The sequence below is a fragment of the Phacochoerus africanus genome, chromosome 3, assembly GCF_016906955.1.
Source record: "Phacochoerus africanus isolate WHEZ1 chromosome 3, ROS_Pafr_v1, whole genome shotgun sequence".
NCBI lineage: Eukaryota > Metazoa > Chordata > Mammalia > Artiodactyla > Suidae > Phacochoerus > Phacochoerus africanus.
The window spans coordinates 187141605-187159057 of NC_062546.1; the positions used below are offsets into that span (position 1 = coordinate 187141605).

General features: G+C 56.1%; 1 protein-coding gene across 1 annotated transcript; it reads left to right on the forward strand.

Annotated features, from left to right (window-relative positions):
- Positions 1 to 1883: 1883 nt before the first annotated feature.
- On the forward strand, positions 1884 to 16843 carry STK11IP (serine/threonine kinase 11 interacting protein). Its single transcript, XM_047773615.1, has 25 exons — positions 1884 to 1967; positions 2136 to 2221; positions 4188 to 4393; positions 4595 to 4669; positions 4913 to 5008; positions 5397 to 5504; positions 5618 to 5689; positions 7198 to 7324; positions 7537 to 7640; positions 7753 to 7848; positions 8117 to 8158; positions 8354 to 8500; positions 8701 to 8785; positions 9349 to 9684; positions 9859 to 10064; positions 10363 to 10479; positions 10576 to 10750; positions 12670 to 12900; positions 12989 to 13092; positions 14049 to 14146; positions 14246 to 14424; positions 14629 to 14710; positions 14917 to 14987; positions 15430 to 15677; positions 16449 to 16843. The coding sequence occupies exons 2-25, from the start codon at positions 2161 to 2163 to the stop codon at positions 16596 to 16598; spliced, it is 3216 nt and encodes a 1071-aa protein (XP_047629571.1). The 5' UTR covers positions 1884 to 1967; positions 2136 to 2160; the 3' UTR covers positions 16599 to 16843.
- The last annotated feature ends 610 nt before the right edge of the window (positions 16844 to 17453 follow it).

Genomic DNA, 17453 nt, shown 5'->3' on the forward strand with positions numbered 1-17453 from the left:
ACTTTTTAGAATCAACTTGTCAAGTTCCAAAATCTTCCCATTGAGATTTGCATTAATGGAAATTGCATTAAATTGACATCATTATAATACTGAATCTTCTCATCAGGAACATGTTATCTTTTCATTCACTTAGGACATTTCCAACATCCTTAAAATGCTCTGGTTTTCTTCATATAGATATGGCCTGTTTCTCAAAACGTTCTTTCTCTCTTTTATTCTGTTATAGTGAATGGGTAATCCCCCCCCCCCTTCAGACTTTAAATTTTTGAAAAGGTTTTATCTTAGTCCAGGGTCTTAGGGTAGCGCTTTACAGAAATACACTCAAACCAACTTAGGGAAAAAAGGGGGAGGGGTGGGGAGAATTCTTTGGAAGGTAGCCAAGGCCTCTCCTGCCCGCCAAGGGCAGAAAGGGGAGTGGGCCTCACAGAGGGCTGGAAAAAAGAACTGCTTAGTTTCTTGCTGCTGCTTCTCTCAGTAGATGTTTTCTTAGTTTTCTTTGCTTTGTCCCTTTTTTGCTTTCAAGGGGCTGCAGAACAAATCTGGGTACAGGGGTTATCCATGAATGGTGCCAAACTCTATGGGCTAGGAGGCACCCTTGAAACTAATCAAAGCACTGCAATGTCAGAAACCTCAAAAGAATGTCTCTTCTTGTGTGAAAAGTTTAGAATTAGCAGTAACAGTATAAGAAAATCTGCCCTCCCAAGTTCCAGGTGACTGATAAACAGGGACTGACCATCATCACCCTTATGGGATTAATAATTCAACAAAAATATATTGAGGTCCTACTTCTATTTTCAATTCATAAATACTGTTCACCATGTGCTTCCTTTTAGTCCATTTCACTGCATTTAGGATTTTGGCTCAGAGTACACATAGAATGTTATACCTGCCAAATCGTATGCTTTAGTGGTAGAAACTGCCATTTCAAATATCTTGTCTTCAGAAAATAAATCCTTCAAAGTTTGCAACTTGGTATGAAGATGACTATGACCTTATTCCTACTCTCAACTGCCTTACGATTACTTTGAAAATAAGTCAGAAAATTGAGTCAGAAAATTGAGCACTACAAACCAAACAAACAACTCCCACAAGCCAAAAACTGTTATGAGACATTATTTTTTACTTAATCTAGTTCTGTAGTCAACACTGGCCTTTGACCCGAAGCCAGGTGAAAGCTACAATGGGAACCTGGAGCCAGGAAACTTTGCAGTCTTGGCGCTTTTTGTTACTTATTGAACGACCTTCGCAAGTAACCCAGGCTTTGTGAATCTGTTTTCTCATTTTCAAGCCCCAAATAGTAACAACTTTTAGATTCAGGTGTTAGGAGGCGAAATGCAGTAAAAACAAAGTACAAGGTGAACGTGAAGAGTTTCCAGTCGCTAAAGTGAGAGCGCGATACTGACAGAAGAAGGAATAGCAGGTCTGGAGGGAGATTAAGGAAAAACCGTCAAAGGAACCCTGGAAGAGGCACCTCCGCCAGCCCCAACTCTTTCACAGATGTCAAAAAACTCCTATGGCGGATACGCTCTCCTGTAATTGGAAAACGGTGTTCGCTTTGGACGAGCCTCTTTCTTATTAGCAGAAATTTCCTCTTCTCCAAACTCTGCTTCCCCGCCTAGTCTGCAAACAACGAGTCAAGTTTCCCTCACAGGCCTAGATGGGCCCCCGGCCGAGCCCAGCGGGAGTCTCAGGCAGTACGGGGCCCACAACGTGGCGGGGGCGGCCGGGGGCCCAGCTCCGGGATGGGGTCGGGCTGGAACAGCTGTGACCGCAGAAGACCCGCCCCCGCCCCCACCAGCGGGCACCGCCCCCATCCGACACGTTCGCACGACTTTAGGGCGCAGTTTCCGGCAGCGGAGGCCTGCTTTTCGTCCGCCCTTCGGAGCGCCCATCTTCCGGGGCGGGACTTCCTGTCCATTATTGATAGGCGCCGGGCTGCAGAGGTGGTGGGAGGATCACCCAGGAAGGTCAGTCTGGCCGAGCAGGCCTTATATTCCTTGAAAGGGCACCAGGGATAAGCTCTTTATCGCTCTCTTTTTTGCTTTTTTCTCTCTGCGAAGCTCCGGCTTGCCCAGACGTTCTGGCCTTTTGGCACGACCATGCACCTGAAGCTCTTCCGCTTCCTCTTTCCCCAGGCTCCGCCCCCAGCGTCCTGTGGCCATGACGACCGCCCCGCGGGACTCCCTGGTGTGGAAGCTCGCGGGGCTGCTGAGAGAGTCTGGTGAGTGGACTTCCGGTTGGTTGGGACTGGGGCGAGATGGGATGCTTTCTACCTCCCAGGGACGTGCCCTTTGAAGAGTGCTGGAGTTCATTCTGGTTAGGTTCGCGAACATTTGGGTGTCAGAGAATTCATTTCTTTACTCCTCCGCGATTTATTTGCCCTGTTGTCCTTTATCTTTCACAGTCTAAACCTTAGCCATCCTTCAGGGCCAAACTCTTGTGCACTTCCTTCATGAGTTATCTGATACTCTCAGAAGGAAGTGATCCTTACGTGGCTATAAGCCCCTCGAGACCAAGAACTGGTCATCATCATTGTTCAGTCAAAAAGCACGAGATTTGAAATCAGACCCACCTGGGTCGGAATCCCAGCTCTTTCAAACTTGACCAAACTTTGTTTTCTGAGCCTCAGTTTTCCTCACTAGCAAAATGGCATGATTGTACTTAACTCAAAGGTTGCTATGGAGATTAATTTCGATTCGCATAAAGCATGTAGAACAATGATGGCATATATAGTAAGTGCTCAAAATGGGTTGTAATTACTATAATTTCTTTTGGAGCCCGGACGCAGTGGAGCCATAGTAGTTGTTGGGTAGTGGTTGGCATTCGTTGTGGTAGACCAAGTCCTGGCATTAACATCAGATGGAAGTAGTAACTTCCTCGCAGCTCTATGATCTCAAACTAGAAGAACTTCTCTGAGTGCCAATTTCCATATTTGTAAGGAGGTGTTACAGTGGTTTTTAGAAGATTTTCATAAAGTTTAAATGAAATAACATATACCTGGCACATCTTACTCAATGTTGCTGCCCTCTCTCACTCTCTACTCCATTTTTACTTTCTGGCTCATTGTATTAACCTTGCACATGTCTTATCTCCTCTTCTAGACTGGGAGGCTCTTTGAGGGCTGGGGGGAGTCCTTGAACCATGTCTATATCTATCCTTAGTGTCTAGTACATAGAAAATCCTTCGTACAAGGTTGTAGGATTTGATAATTTATGGAGCAAATATCTGACTTGGTTCCAGGAGTTAGGGATGATGGCGTGTGTGTGCGCACGCACAGTGTACACATGCAATTAATAGAGGTAGCAGAAGGGAGGGTATTGTAGTGATGGAATGGTTTTATCCTGATAGTGGTGGTGGTTACCGGAGTCTACACATAGCAAAATGTCATAGAACTGTATATACACATTGTACCAATGCCAATTTCCTGGTTTGGATATGGTACTCCATATAAAATGTAAACCATTAAGGGTTACATTTTAAAGGTTTGGGGATCTTTTTATACTACTTCTGCAAAACTCTTCTAGTCTTTCCTTATATTTTCAAAAAACTTAAAAGAGATTCTCCATGTTTCCCTTGTAGTTGTACTTTTTAAGGGGTAGTTAATGAATACCAAAAGGTGCCTTCAAAGAGTCTCATTGGAGAAAGCAGTTTTAACCTGGAGAGTAATAGCAATATCTTAGTGCTATACCAAATAGTTATTTCTGTGACATGCATTTCAGTGTTGATTGAAAGTTTCCATAAGTGTGCATGTTACTTTTGCAATCAGAAAAAGAAATCCACTCCATCCAATTTTATGTAAAACGAGTGATTATAGTGAAAAGTTCTGCAGTGTCATGTGTCAAGAAAACTTCCTGGAGAGCTGGGCAAAGAGGAAGAGGGGGTGTCTCAGAAAATGAGGAAACTGGGAACTAAGTTGACTGTATTTCTAGTACTGTGAATAGACTAGGCTCTTTTGAGCAGAAGGGAAGGAAAACTTCAGTCTTGTAGTGAAGCAATCTTTACTATTAGGCTGGAAAGTTAGGATTTTTTCGAAGATAGAGAAGAGCCGTTGGAGGCTACTGAGTGAGGAAAAGATATAAAGTTTGATCCTGCAGTGGAGGATCTACAATCTGAATTGGAGGGGGTGTATCCTGGGCTCACCAGAGCCTTTCCTTATGTCCTCCTTCTGTCTGCCCTTTTCCTTGCAGGGGATGTGGTCCTGTCTGGCTGTAGCACCCTGAGCCTGCTCACTGCCACATTGCAGCAGCTGAACCACGTATTTGAGCTGCACCTGGGGCCATGGGGCCCTGCCCAGACAGGCTTCGTGGCCCTGCCCTCCCACCCTGCCGACTCCCCCGTCATCCTCCAGCTTCAGTTCCTCTTCGATGTGCTGCAGAAAACACTTTCGCTCAAGGTTCTGGGGTGGGAATGGGAGAGGATGCACCAAAAGCCCAGGAGAAAGTGGAGGCGGGGCTGGGGGTCTGGCAGGAATGCATGGTGTCTGCGGGGCCCAGATCCAGATGGCGTAAGAGCTGTGGTTGGCTGTGCTGAGGAAGAGAGGCCAAGGAAAGGGATGCGTGCTGGGCCTCAGTGACCCGAGGGATTTTTCTTTTAGCTGGTCCATGTCCCAGGTCTTGGCCTCCCAGGGCCCATCAAGATTTTTCCCTTCAAGTCCCTTCGGCAGCTGGAGGTACGGGGTTGTTGGGGGATGTTGGTGCATCTTGAGCAGCCATTTGGGGAGGGGAAGGAGGTGGCCTCTTTTGGTGGAGGGATGCAGGGCAGAGCTGAGTGTGCTCCTGGCTCTGCAGTGACATGCTACCCACTCTCCTTTCCATTTAATGCTGCCCTGAACCATAAGCAGCTTTGTCATCGTTTCCCTCCACTCTGTCAGAGGAGGTGGGGATGAGGGCTCTGTCTTCTTCCCTTGCTCCAGCTCCGAGGCGTCCCCCTCCACTGCCTCCATGGCCTCCGTGGCATCTATTCCCAGCTGGAGACCCTGATTTGCAGCAGGAGCCTCCAGGCATTAGAGGTGAGGAGAGTGAAGAGTGGGCCCAAGTGCCTTGTCCTGAGGGTCATGGAGGGCCTGGCTCTGACATTGCCCCCTCCCTGCAGCCTTCCTTGCCTCCCTCCTCCCTCTGGACAGTGTCCTTGCTCCCTCTGCTGAGCTCCCCCAGCACTCTGTGCCTGTCCGTATATTTACAGTCCCACCTAGCATACTGTATTCGATATTCTCGCGTCTGCCTCCCCACTCTCCCCACAGTGAGCTCCTGGGGGACGGGGCCCTGGGTTTTCTTTAAGTCTGCATCTCCAGACCCAGCTCAGTATATAAAGAATGAACGAATGGCCGGGTGATGGAGTGTGGCCTTGGCAGGTGGGGCGCGGGGAGTGGAGGTAGCAGCACCCGCCTGCCCACACAGGAGCTCCTTTCAGCCTGCGGTGGCGACCTCTGCTCTGCCCTGCCCTGGCTGGCTCTGCTCTCTGCCGACTTCAGCTACAACGCATTGACTGCCCTAGATAGCTCGCTGGTGAGTGAGCCGCAGAAGGGGCTTTGGGAAATGACAGAGATGGGCCCTAAACGAGGAGGGCCAGCTCTGCCTGGGGGCGTCTGATTGTCTGCTTCCTCTTCCCATCCCCACAGCGTCTCTTGTCAGCTCTGCGCTTCCTGAACCTGAGTCACAATCAAGTCCAGGACTGTGAGGCCTTCCTGATGGTGGGTATGAGCAGCCTGGCTGGGCCAGTGCCCTGGGACCTCCGGTCATTCTGCTCTGACCCTCTCTCCGGGACCCGTTTTGCTCCCACCTTGCCCTGCACCACCCCCTACCCAGCCCTGCCCCACCCAAATGAGCTACATCCTGGGGGGCAGTACTGTTGGGAGGCACAGCCTCTAACACAAGATCTCAACTCCCGATCCCTGTGTGACTTGGGGCAAATTAAGCTTTCAATTTTTTTCATTTGTAAAGTGCAAATCATAGGAGTACCTTTTTTTTTTTTTTTTGTCTTTTTGCCATTTCTTGGGCCATTCCCACGGCATATGGAGGTTCCCAGGCTAGGGGTCGAATCAGAGCTGTAGCCACCAGCCTACGCCAGAGCCACAGCAACGCCAGACCCGAGCCGCGTCTGCAACCTACACCACAGCTCACGGCAACGCTGGATCCTTCCCCCTCTGAGCAGGGCCAGGGATGGAAACCACAACCTCAGTGTTCCTAGTTGGATTCATTAACCACTGAGCCACGACGGGAACTCCAGGAGCACCTGTTCTTATAGTATTAAAGTGATTGTGAAGAGTGTCTAAGGTTACTTAGAGCAGGCCCTAGCTCAGAAAAGGGGAGCTTTTGCGGTGAAGATGAAGACTGCTTCTATATCTCCCTGACAGAGCTAAAGCCGGATACTAGTTAAAATGGTAGTAAACTTGTGAGATTTAATTAGTAGTAACACTTTTAGTCAGTAATAAATAGTAAATTTATTTCAGTCAGCTTAGCTGACTAAGCTCAAGTTTGATTTGTTCCGAGGTGGGAGTTTTCAAGGGAAAGCGGGGGTGGGGGCGTTGGCGGGGGCTTGAGCAGATTCTTTCCTTGACCACACTCTAGTTGGGGTCCTCCGAAGTTAATAGAAATTTACAAAAAGCAGGAAGGGGGCATTGGTTCACGTGCAGCCTGTCTGGGTTGCCCATTGGCACTGGCGAAAGTTAGGCTCTTACCCTCCTGTGGAGGCTGGGAGACAGGGGCCCTGTCTCTAGGTGCTGGCTGGAACAAACTAAATTCTTCTCGCAGCCTTGAGTTTTTCTGGGCAGCGATGCAAGGGGGCTGGAGTTGTTGTTCTGGAGCTGGTAGAAACTGATCAAGGAGTTCCTGCTCTGGCGCAGTGGGTTAATGATTCAGCTTGTCTCTGAGGAGGTGCCCCTCTGTGGAGATTCAATCCCTGCCCAGCACAGTGGGTTAAGGCCCCGTGTTGCTGCAGCTCTGGCTTGGATTCGATCCCAGGCCCGGGAATTTCCCTATACCTTGGGGGCGGCAAAAAATGAAAAAAGAGAAACTGGTTGATTTGTTCAAGTCTCTTAATGTGGGGGTGGTAGAGGGGTAGATGAAAGTCATTGGCGCTGAGAGTCTGCAGTCTTTTTAGGCCAAGGTTGAGGCCTAGTCGAGAAGAGGGTTCAGAGGAGCCCGGCTAGAGTTTGGTCAAGGAAGGACTCTTTGTCACCCCACCCCTGCCCCCTCCTAGGACTTGTCTGAGCTCTGCCATCTGGACATCTCCTATAACCACCTGCGTTTGGTGCCGAGAATGGGACCCTCGGGGGCTGCTCTGGGGACCCTGATCCTGCGAGGCAATGAGCTCCAGAGCCTGCATGGTATGTGGGCGGGGGGTGGTGGAGGTGATGGGGGGCCAGGATGTAGGGGAGGGCGGGGATGAACGTGGAGGGGAATGGAGACGATGTGAGACCTGGGCTGGCCTTTCTGCTGTGCCCTTCCCCAGCAGCGCCCCCCCCCCCAACCTGGCTCATCCACATTCGCGTGCTCCCCTCTGCCCTCTGCGCTCACCTGCCCCCCCCCCCCGCCCCAGGCCTAGAGCAGCTTCGGAACCTGCGGCACCTGGACCTGGCTTACAACCTGCTAGAAGCACACAGGGAGCTGTCGCCGCTGTGGCTGCTGACCGAGCTCCGCAAGGTGAGGAGGGGGAGCCCGCCTCACGCCCCTCCCTCCCCTGCTGAGGTGGTCAGCGCCCTTCCTCACACAGGGAGGCCGAGGCCCGCCTCAGTCTCTGCTTCCTGCCCGCCAGCTCTACCTGGAGGGGAACCCTTTGTGGTTCCACCCGGAGCACCGAGCGGCCACTGCCCGGTACTTGTCATCCCGTGCCAGGGACGCGGCTGCCGGGGTGAGTGGTCTTCCCGCATCCCCGCTGCTTTCCCTTCCTGCCCAGGCCTCCCCCTCCCCTGCCCGTGCCCCCGTGCCCTCTTGCCTGCCCCCCTCCCCCATCCCCAGGCGAGGGGCCAAAGGCCTTGGACCCCCTGCTTATTATGCTGTTCCCCCCCAACCCCCAAACTCGGTGGTCCTCAGGACTAGGAGGGCTCCCAGCCCCGGCTTGGGCCTCCCAGGGTATGTGCTCCCCACCCACACCGCCCCCCCCTTTTATCTTCGCTCAGTTCCTTCTTGACGGAAAGGCCTTGTCACTGACTGATTTTCAGGTTCGTGCTCTGGGGGTCATTGGGATCGGTTCCGGAGGACGTGAAGGAGGGGCGGGCTGGGGAAAGCAGAGCGGTGTCTGGGGAAGGGTCTTCCGGCTCAGCTGGAAAGGGGGCTCCCCGGCTCTGGGCGTCCTTGGGCAGGGCCCAGGTACCCCTTCCTCTGACCTCTCCCTCCTTCCTGTTGTCCTGTGCCAGACCTCCACATCCTCAGGGCTTGGCCCCGCGGCCCCACCTCTGCCCTGGCCAGTTGGGAGTACCACCGAAACCTCCGGCGGCCCTGACTTGAGTGACAGCCCCTCGTCAGGGGGCGTTGTGGCCCAGCCCCCGCTTCGTAAGGTTAAGGTAGATGCTATCGTGGGCCACCTCATGCCGGGAGTTGGTGCCTTCACTGGGGCTCTGGGTTGCCTATGCTCCGGGAACAGCAAGGGCTTATCCTTGCTTGTGGGTGGGTCTTTGGGGGCCGTAGGCTGAGTGGGTGGCCACGGCCGGCCAGGTGGGAGGCCCTGGCTTTCACAGAACGTGGTCTCTCTATTCCATCTCAGACTCGAGTCCGTGTGAGGCGGGCAAGCATCTCAGAACCCAGTGATACGGACCCGGAGCCCCGGACTCTGGGCCCCTCCTCTGCTGGTGAGCAAAACCCACCCCCAGCCCCCGGCCCCAGTCCCGTGTGCTCCCGTGTGCTCCCCTCTTCTGGTCCGGAGGACTTTTCTATTTCTGGTGGGATGGAGCATCATGGGGGCGGCCTCCTGGTCCCCCTGTTTCCTTTCAGTCTGGGGAAAGGAGAACTGACTGCCTCTGGGCAGCAGTTTCCAGAGTGTTTTTCAAAGAACGTTAATGTTGTGGGCTGTTGAAAGGTCATATAACAGAAGGGTTCCATGGCCTGCTAGTTTGGGGACAGCTAGGTTAAGCAGAGTTACATCGGTGTCCTCCCTGCAGGACGTCTCAGGACCTTTAACGTGCTACCTTGTCCCTCAGGTGCTGCGTGCTTCTGAGTTGCACGTGACTGCAGTGTGCCATAGAGCACCCTTGGGGACGTCTGCCGGTGGGAGGCCTCTGGGCTCCCTCTGACCTCCCTCTCCCCCTGCCCTTACACCCCTTTTACTTCACCCTGAGGAGCGCGCTCAGAAGAGGCCAGGGCCATCGAAGGTCGGGGCGGGCTCGCTGAGCTGTGTGCTCCCCCACCTGCCCAGGAAGGTTCGTGGAGCAGCATCGGGAACTGGAGCTCATGAACAGCTTCCGGGAGCGGTTTGGCCACCACTGGCTGCAGTATAGGAATCATCTGGAGGCCTCTGGGACCCATATCCTGGTGACTTCGGAGACCCCTGCCCTCAGCACGCAGCCCCCGGACGCCCCGAGTGCAGAGCCCGTGGCCGACCCTCTGCCCCCTGATCAGGAGCCACCACAGGAAGTGGCAGAGGAGGTCAGGGTGGAGCCGGAGCCACAGGAGGAAGAGGAGGTGGAGGAGCAGGGAAAAGAGGATGGAGGGAAGGAGGAAGAGGAGGAGCAGGAGCAGAACGAAGTGCAGGGTGAGCGCTCGGTGGCCGTGGAGTTGGGTGGGGGGGCTCTGGGGCCGGGTGGTGGCAGCATGTCTGGGAGTTAGGAGAATCGGGATATGGGCTGACGGACCCCTTTGGGACGGGGGGCCAGAGTCTTGGCTGCCTCGCCCTATTTACAGGGTTCCTCTCCGGGTCTCTCTTCAGTGGAGCTCTGTCGCCCCATGTTGGTGTGTCCCCTGGAGGGGCCCGAGGGCGTGCGTGGCAAGGAATGCTTTCTCTGGGTCACTGCTGGCCACCTGTTCGAGGTGGAACTCCAGGCGGCTCGAACCCTGGAACGGCTTGAGCTCCAGAGTCTGGAGGCAGCTGAGATAGAGGCCGAGACCCAGGCCCAGGGAGAGCTGGTGCCGGAGGTGAGGTTCTGGAAGAGGGGCTGGGCTTTTTTCGGGAGCCAACTCTGACAGCACGGTGTTGGGGGCGAGGAGCTGGGCTCTGTGTTTCCCACAGTCCCTTGCTGAGCCTGGCACCAGGGAGGGGTCCTGGGGGGCCAAGGGCAGGGCCCCAGGCGGCTTGGGAGGCAGGGCTGAGGAGCAGAGCTTCAGGGCTGGAGCGCAGGGTCGTCAGCAAAAGCACTTTAACGGAGTCCAGAGCTACTGTGTCTTTCCCTGCCTCAGTTTAACCCTAGTCCCTCTGACCCGCTCTTCTGCGCAGGGGTCCGATCTGCACGCCGGGGCTCCCGTCCTTACCCTCCGCTTCTCATACATTTGCCCTGACCGACAGTTGCGTCGCTATGTGGTGCTGGAGCCGGATGCCCAGGAGGCCGTCCAGGTGACCAGCCTAGCTTGGGGCCAGGTGGCTGGGGGTAGGTTGAAGCTGGAGGGCTGGGGTCCTGCTTACAGCTGTGGCCGGCCCGCCCTGCTATAGGAGCTGCTCGCTGCATTGACGCCAGTAGCTACCACTCAGCATCAGCTTGGGGAAGCGAGGGATCCGCCAGGGAACAGACTCCAGTGTCTGCGTTGCGGCCATGAGTTCAAGCCAGAGGAGCCCAGGTTGGGACTGGACAGTGAGGAAGGCTGGAGGCCTCTGTTCCAGAAGACAGGTACAGGCCCTGCCCTTGAGCTCCCTGCCCACACGCCTCTTGTTGCTTCAGGAAAACTTGCTTTGAGAGCTGGAGTGTGGAGGGGGAGCTCTAGGGGAAGAGTGGGGACCTACTTTTCCCCCGGAGGAAAAATGAAAACCTTCTTGCCACATTTACAAAAAATTAAAGGAGAAGGAGAAATTACATCCTTCCCCCCGCAAAAGTTAGGGAATACAACATCCGTAACTATTTAAGCATACTATTTTTTCATAACTTGGAGACCCTCCCCCCTTGCTGGCTGATGTTTTAGAAACGACATCAAACCTGCTGAGCCCTGGCTGCAGTGCTGGGTCTTCTGGCTATTGAGTAGGATGTTTAGGGAGTTGGCTTAGATCGTCCTTGCCTGACTGACCTTGTCAGCTACTTGATACCGAGTTGTGCCTCGTGGCATCTCTGCACGTTCTTTTCTTTAAGATGGAGATTTTCTTTTGTAGACCAACCAAAAAGCCATGTCTTTGAAGAGACTGAGGAGGAAATATTCTTTATTCTTTTTTTCTTTTTTGCTTTTTAGGGCCACACCCAGGGCATATGGAGGTTCCCAGGCTAGGGCTCTAATCAGAGCTATAGCCGCCTGACTACACCACAGCCACAGCAACACAGGATCTGAGCCGCATCTATGATCTACACCACAGCTGACGGCAATGCCAGATCCTTAACCCACTGGGTGAGGCCAGGGATCAAATCCGCAACCTCGTGGTTACTAGTCGGGTTCATTTTTGCTGCGCCACAATGGGAATTCCAGAGGAGGAAATATTCTTGATAATACCTGTGTTGAAATGCATGATTTCTGTTAGTCACTTGTCTTTTCTTGCCAGCGGCTGGAGCAGGGTTTTACCTTTTAATTCAGAAAACTCAGCCCTCTCTATCCGTGAGCCTGAACCTGCTCTGGCAGCCTTGGGGCCCTGAGACCCAGCAGCACAGGGTGTGCAGTGCAAGGATCCCCACCTTGTCCTGGACCCTGTCTGTACTCCAGGGGGTCACATGGCCCCGGGGGTCCCTTCAGTGGTGGCACGAGTCATGAACGTCCTGTGTGCTCCATTCTCCTGTGATATTGAGCCTCAGTTACCTCATCTGAGCAAGAAAAAAATGTACCTGCCCTGTGATGTTAGGAGATGTAAACGTGACAAAAGGGCACCAAGCACAGGGCCGGGCACGCAAGGGTCCTTCACGCACGGCGGCGGCCAGCGTGACCCCCGGGCGCACCGTCTTGGGCAAGGTGTGTCAGAGCTTTGATCTCTGCTCTGCTCACCTGCAGATGGGGTCAGGAGAGTTTAGATACCGCTGTCAGAGGTCTAGCATGTCCCCAGCACATCGCAGATGCTCAGAGAATGTTTCTTGTCCCCGATCTGTGTTCTTTACCCGAATCCATTTACTCGTCCTGGCAACCTTCTAGGATAGTCGCTGCCATCATCCCCATCTCACCCATGAGGAACTAGGCACAGGGCGCTTAGGTGACTTGTCAGAGCTGCTCAGGTGACAGCTTTCAAGTGGTGGGTCCTGGGATTGGATCCTTCTCTGCCACCCTGCCTTCCCAGCCTGTTAACGTGGGGCTTTCAAACATCAAGTACATTCCCAGCCCAAGGCTACGGAAAGGCCTGGAGCCAGGCCTGGCTGAGTTTGGCGCTCTCTTAGGCAGCCTGAAATGAGAAGGTGGGGTGTTTCGGAGGAGGTTCCAGACTCATTCATCCCTCCCTGGGGTGGGAAGCAGTCGGTCAGCAGGCGGGCCTGCAGAGGGTGTCGGGTAGGTTGGGAGCCTGGGAAGCTGGAGTTGGGATCCAGGTGAGTCTGAGAGTGAGGCGGGATCGCTTTGGGCACCATGTGGGGTGTGGTGCTGGCGGGGGGCGGTGCTCACGGGGCCTGCCCATCTACTCTCCCTCCAGAATCGCCTGCTGTCTGTCCCAGCTGTGGTAGTGATCACGTGGTTCTCCTGACTGGGTCCCCCGGAACTCCCAGTGGGGAGCGGAGACAGGGGGAGCAGTTGTCAGCCTCCTCGCAGTCCCCGAGCGCTGTCCAGGACCCTCCTGGCTACAGCGACCTCAGCAACAGGGCCAGTGGCATCTCATCTCAGGCAGTGGGCTCACATGACCGCCACAGTTGGAGCCTCAGCCCCCGTGAGTATCGTTGAAGAGATGGGTGGTTGGGGGCGGGGGGTGGGGGGCCTGCGGGCTGGGCAGGCTGACGGCCCCGACTCGCCCCCAGCCCCTGAGCACCATGGCCTCCGCTCTGTGGACCACAGACTCCGGCTCTTCCTAGACGTCGAGGTGTTCAGCGAGGCCCAGGAGGAGTTCCAGTGCTGCCTCAAGGTCTGTGCCAGCCCGGCTCTGCCCTCTGCCCCCACTGACCAGGGCACCCACTTGTTTCCGCTGCAGCAGACCTGCCCCAGCAGTCGCTCTGAACCCCTGGGTCTGGGCCCCGGCAGCTGCTCAGTGAGGCTGTGCATGCATCCCTTGTATTCAGGTCTGTGTTGTCTCCCTTCCACCATGGGGAGGATGTGGAGCCCGTGTCTGCGGCCAGCCTGGCATGGCCCTTGGCACTCAGGAAACAGGGATTCTGCCATTACTGTAAATGCATGGCGCTATGGGGCCTCTCTGTGGAGCTCCTAGCATTGGCAGGATGCCAGAGGCCAGAGCACATCAGTCTTGCCCCTTGTCTCCTGCTGCGAGGAGCAGACAGCCGGGATGCCGTGTGAAAGTGCAGGACTCAGCTGAGGCCCGAGGGAGGCATCCGGTCCAGCCGGCATGGGCCAGGGAAGCCTCCCCGTCCTGCAGGTGATGGCTCAGGCAGGTCTTGAAGATGAGTTGCAGAGCGGGGAGGAAGGGGTGTTCTAGGAAGACAAAGCAGCGGATGCGTGGAGGCCGAGAGAACAGCTGATGGGGAGAACTGGCCATGCTCGGGGCAGCCTGGGCATGGGGACAAGTGTCCCGAGAGGAGTCTGAGCCGGCAGGCAGGGTGGTTCAGGAGCATCGCCTTTTGTCTGCCAAGGAGTTTGGACTTGATCCCGAGTCACCGCAGGCTTGGAAGCAGAGAGTTGGTGACTGGTTTTGTGTTTGGGGACAGTCGTTCTGTCAGAGGGTAGAGGGTGGGTTGGAGGGGGCGAGATGCCAGGCAGGGAGACCTGGTAAGGGCCTGCGGGATGGAGGGCAAGGCCGATGGAGAGGCTGGATGGGTGCTGGGGCCCAGGGCCTGTCACTAGCACTCAACCCTCAGGCTGGCCATCGCCTCACAGCCCTGTTACTCATCAACCTCCTCCTCCCCTTAGGTGCCACTGGTGTTGGCAGGCCACCCAGGGGAGTTTCTCTGTCTTGTGGTTGTGTCTGACCACAGGCTGTATGTGTTGAAGGTGACAGGGGAGATCAGGTGAGTGAGCGGGGCCTCGGCCAGGGAAGGGTCCAGGGCCCCCGTGGTCTCAGCCTGTGCTCACTGCTCTCTGCCACTCCGCCCTCACTGTGTCCACAGAGGGCCTCCGGCTGGCTGGCTGCAGCCGACCCTGGCCATTCCCCTGCAGGATCTGAGGAGCGTAGAGCTGGGCCTGGCAGCACAGAGCCTGCGGCTGGAGTGGGTAGCAGGGGTGGGCAGCTGTGTCCTGCTGCCCCGAGATGCCAAGCGCTGCAGGGCCTTCCTGGAGGAGCTCACTGGTGAGAGAGGGAAGGGGGAGGAGCGGGGCGGGCCAGGGGCTGAGCCCCATTGCCCTGTTCCTGGTGCCTGTGGTGGAGACAGCTGGGTGACAGGCCTCATCCCTCTCCACAGTTGGGCGGTGGGAGGATGGGAAGGTGTTAAGAGGTGGGGCTGGGAGAAATAGAGTCTTCGAGGGCTCCCTGGCCCTGGCTGGCTCTGTCCAGATGTCTTGCAGTCCCTGCCCCCCACCCGGAGGAGCAGCATCAGCGCCACAGAGGAGGAGGTGACCCCGAAGCACCGGCTCTGGTGAGTCGATGAGGAGGTGGGAGCCAAGCCAAGGCTGGGACGGCTGCCCTGGGAGCATAGGCCTCTCTCCATGAGTCCCAGCCCCGCTAGGGCCCTGAATGCCTGGGCCTCCTGACCCTGGCCTGGCCTCCTCCCTGCTCTCCGCCTTGAGGTCCATCCCACTCCCTGGCTGACCACCTCTCCCGGGCCTGTCGCCTTCTCCCCAGGCCATTGCTGGAGAGAGACTCCTCCTCAGAGCCGCCCCAGTTCTTCTACCTTCGGGTGTTCCTGGTCGAAGGTGAGGCAGCTGCCCAGCCTCCAGCCCTCCACGTGCCCCTGTAGCAGCTCTCAGTTTGGGGATGCAGACTTCCTAGCCAAATAGCAGTCTCGGCATTTCTGGCCTCTGGGGGCCAGGAGGTGCCCTGAGGCCTCTGCTGTGCAGAGACCTTTGCTTGTGGGCCAGGCTTTCTCTGAAGTGGAGCAGATCTTCTAGGAGAAGGGGGGAGCTGGTCTTTCTTTCTGATGGGGTGGGTGGTGGGGCAGGTTCCCTTTGTCTTGGGCCTCAGAGGTTTTGGAGGCTGGAGATCCGTGGATTTTGGGAAAGGGAGGGTTTTGGCCCCCAGCGGCACAGGCCACATTGTGGCCACCTCAGTGCGGTCACTCCTCTTCTCCCAAGCAGCCCAGGGTCTGGGCTCCTCTGTGGCCTTCTCTCTGACCTCACCCCGTCTCTTTCCCTCCAGGCCCTGCTACCTGCCCTGTGTCCCTGTTGCTGACTCGGTCCACCCTGTACCTGTTAGAGGAGGACTGCATAGGGTCCCAGGCAGAGCCCCCGCTTCCAGCAGCATCGGGTGAAGCCTCTGAGAAGTCCCCACCCTCCGGGCCAGGCCCTTCAGTGCACGTCAGGGAGCAGCAGCCACTCAGCAGCCTGAGCTCCGTGCTGCTCTACCGCGTGGACCCAAAGCACCTGCGGCTGGTCTTCTACGACGAGGTGTGGGAGCTTGTGGCGGGGGGGCGTGAGGGTGAGAGGAAGGCAAGGCATTGGGGCTGAGTGGACCCCGCCGTGGCAGTCCTGGTGGGAGCACCCAGAGAATTAGGGTGCAGGGAGAGGGAGGCGGTCACTGGGTTTGGGCGGTAGGGAGGGGGGCAGTGGAAACTCCCTGGACTTGGCTGGGGCTGGTGTTAGCTGGGAGGCCCTAAAGAAGCCCCAGTGACTTTGAGCTTGTGTTTGATGGGGCCCATGTGCAGCCAGGTGGCTACGGCCTCCACGTGAGGAGGTACTATGATTATTAGTCCAACTACAGGTGAGGCCACTGAGGCTTGGGGATGTTACCCAGTGTGCTCAGGTCACAAGTAGTAGAGCCAGGAACTTAACCCCAAGCAGTTAACTCCTTGGAGCTGACATTCTAGAAAGAGGGAAGAGTAAAGAAGCCAGACAGTAAATGTGAACCTTCAGTCAGGGTTGACTGGGTTCTGTTTAAAAAGCTGAGTCAGGGAGTTCCTTGGTGGCCTAGCGGTTAAGGATCTGGCATTGTCACTGCTGTGGTCAGGGATCAGTCCCTGGCCTAGGAACCTTCCTGTGCCTTGGGCATGGCCAAAAGAAGTCAGTCAGGACCTGGTATGGGGGGGAGGGGGGGTGACACGGGCTTGGGGACAGAAGAGGCTGTGAGCCAGGGAGGAGTGTGGGTCCTGCTGAGGCCCCCCTGCCGCCCGCCCCTGGCGGGACCCTCTTGAGTGTCCCCTACCACTGCTTGTCTGCCAGGTGTCCCGGCTGGAGAGCTTCTGGGCGCTCCGTGTCGTGTGTCCAGAGCAGCTGACGGCCCTGCTGGCCTGGATCCGGGAGCCCTGGGAGGAGTTGTTTTCCATTGGACTCCGAACTGTGACCCAAGAGACGCTAGACCTTGACCAGTGAGGCTGCCATGCTGGCCCCATCCCCCACTCTGGGGCCACAGCGACGGACGTTCTCTCTCCAGACTCTGGCTGCGGCCTCCTCTGGCTTTGGGGCGTTGGTTGGCAAGGCCCCGACGACTCAAGGCTAGGGTGAGAGGACTGGTCTGGCCTCCAGACGACCTGGCCCAAGGGCCAGGCTGAGTGATCCGTAGGAATGTTTCTCCTGCACTTTTTCTCAGGTATCAATAAAGTGGTTTCCATTCCAGATGTCACGGGTGTACTTGGACATGTCACTCGGGAGGCCTGCCGTCCCCTGCTTCTAACAGAAACTGCCCCACCGTTGCTCTTCTCCAAGGACAGGTCCAGTGGCTTTGTTTGAGCTGTGAGACCTGCTCTTTAAGCCTGCGCTGCCCCCGCTGATGGGATCAAGTAGGATTCCTGCCCGCGGCACCGGCGCCGCTCCTCAGCCACTGCGGGTCACATGGCCGGGTGGGTGTGGAAATCACTGCCTAACAAACAGCTGGACCGGTTAGAGTCTCACCCTCTCAAGTTTCAGTTGAGAACTACTGAGAATCTCCGGAGATCGGCAGTGGAGCTGAATGAGTGTGCCAGGCGGGCTGTGGAGGGAGGGCGGGGATCCGGTGGCTTCCATTCCTCCCTTCTCCTCTCAGCACTGCTTCTGTCACCCAGAGGCCTGGCTGCCTTGACCCTACTCCTCTGCCTGTGTCTCCATGGCCACAGTGACTGGTTCAGGGACGCCCCTGTGGCCAGGTGTGGTCTTACCAAGGCCCAGTCCTGGTCTTTTACTGGAACCACCAAGAAGGAGGCAAGTTTCCCCCACGAGGGCTGCTGAGAGCTCACGCCTGCGGCTGCAGGC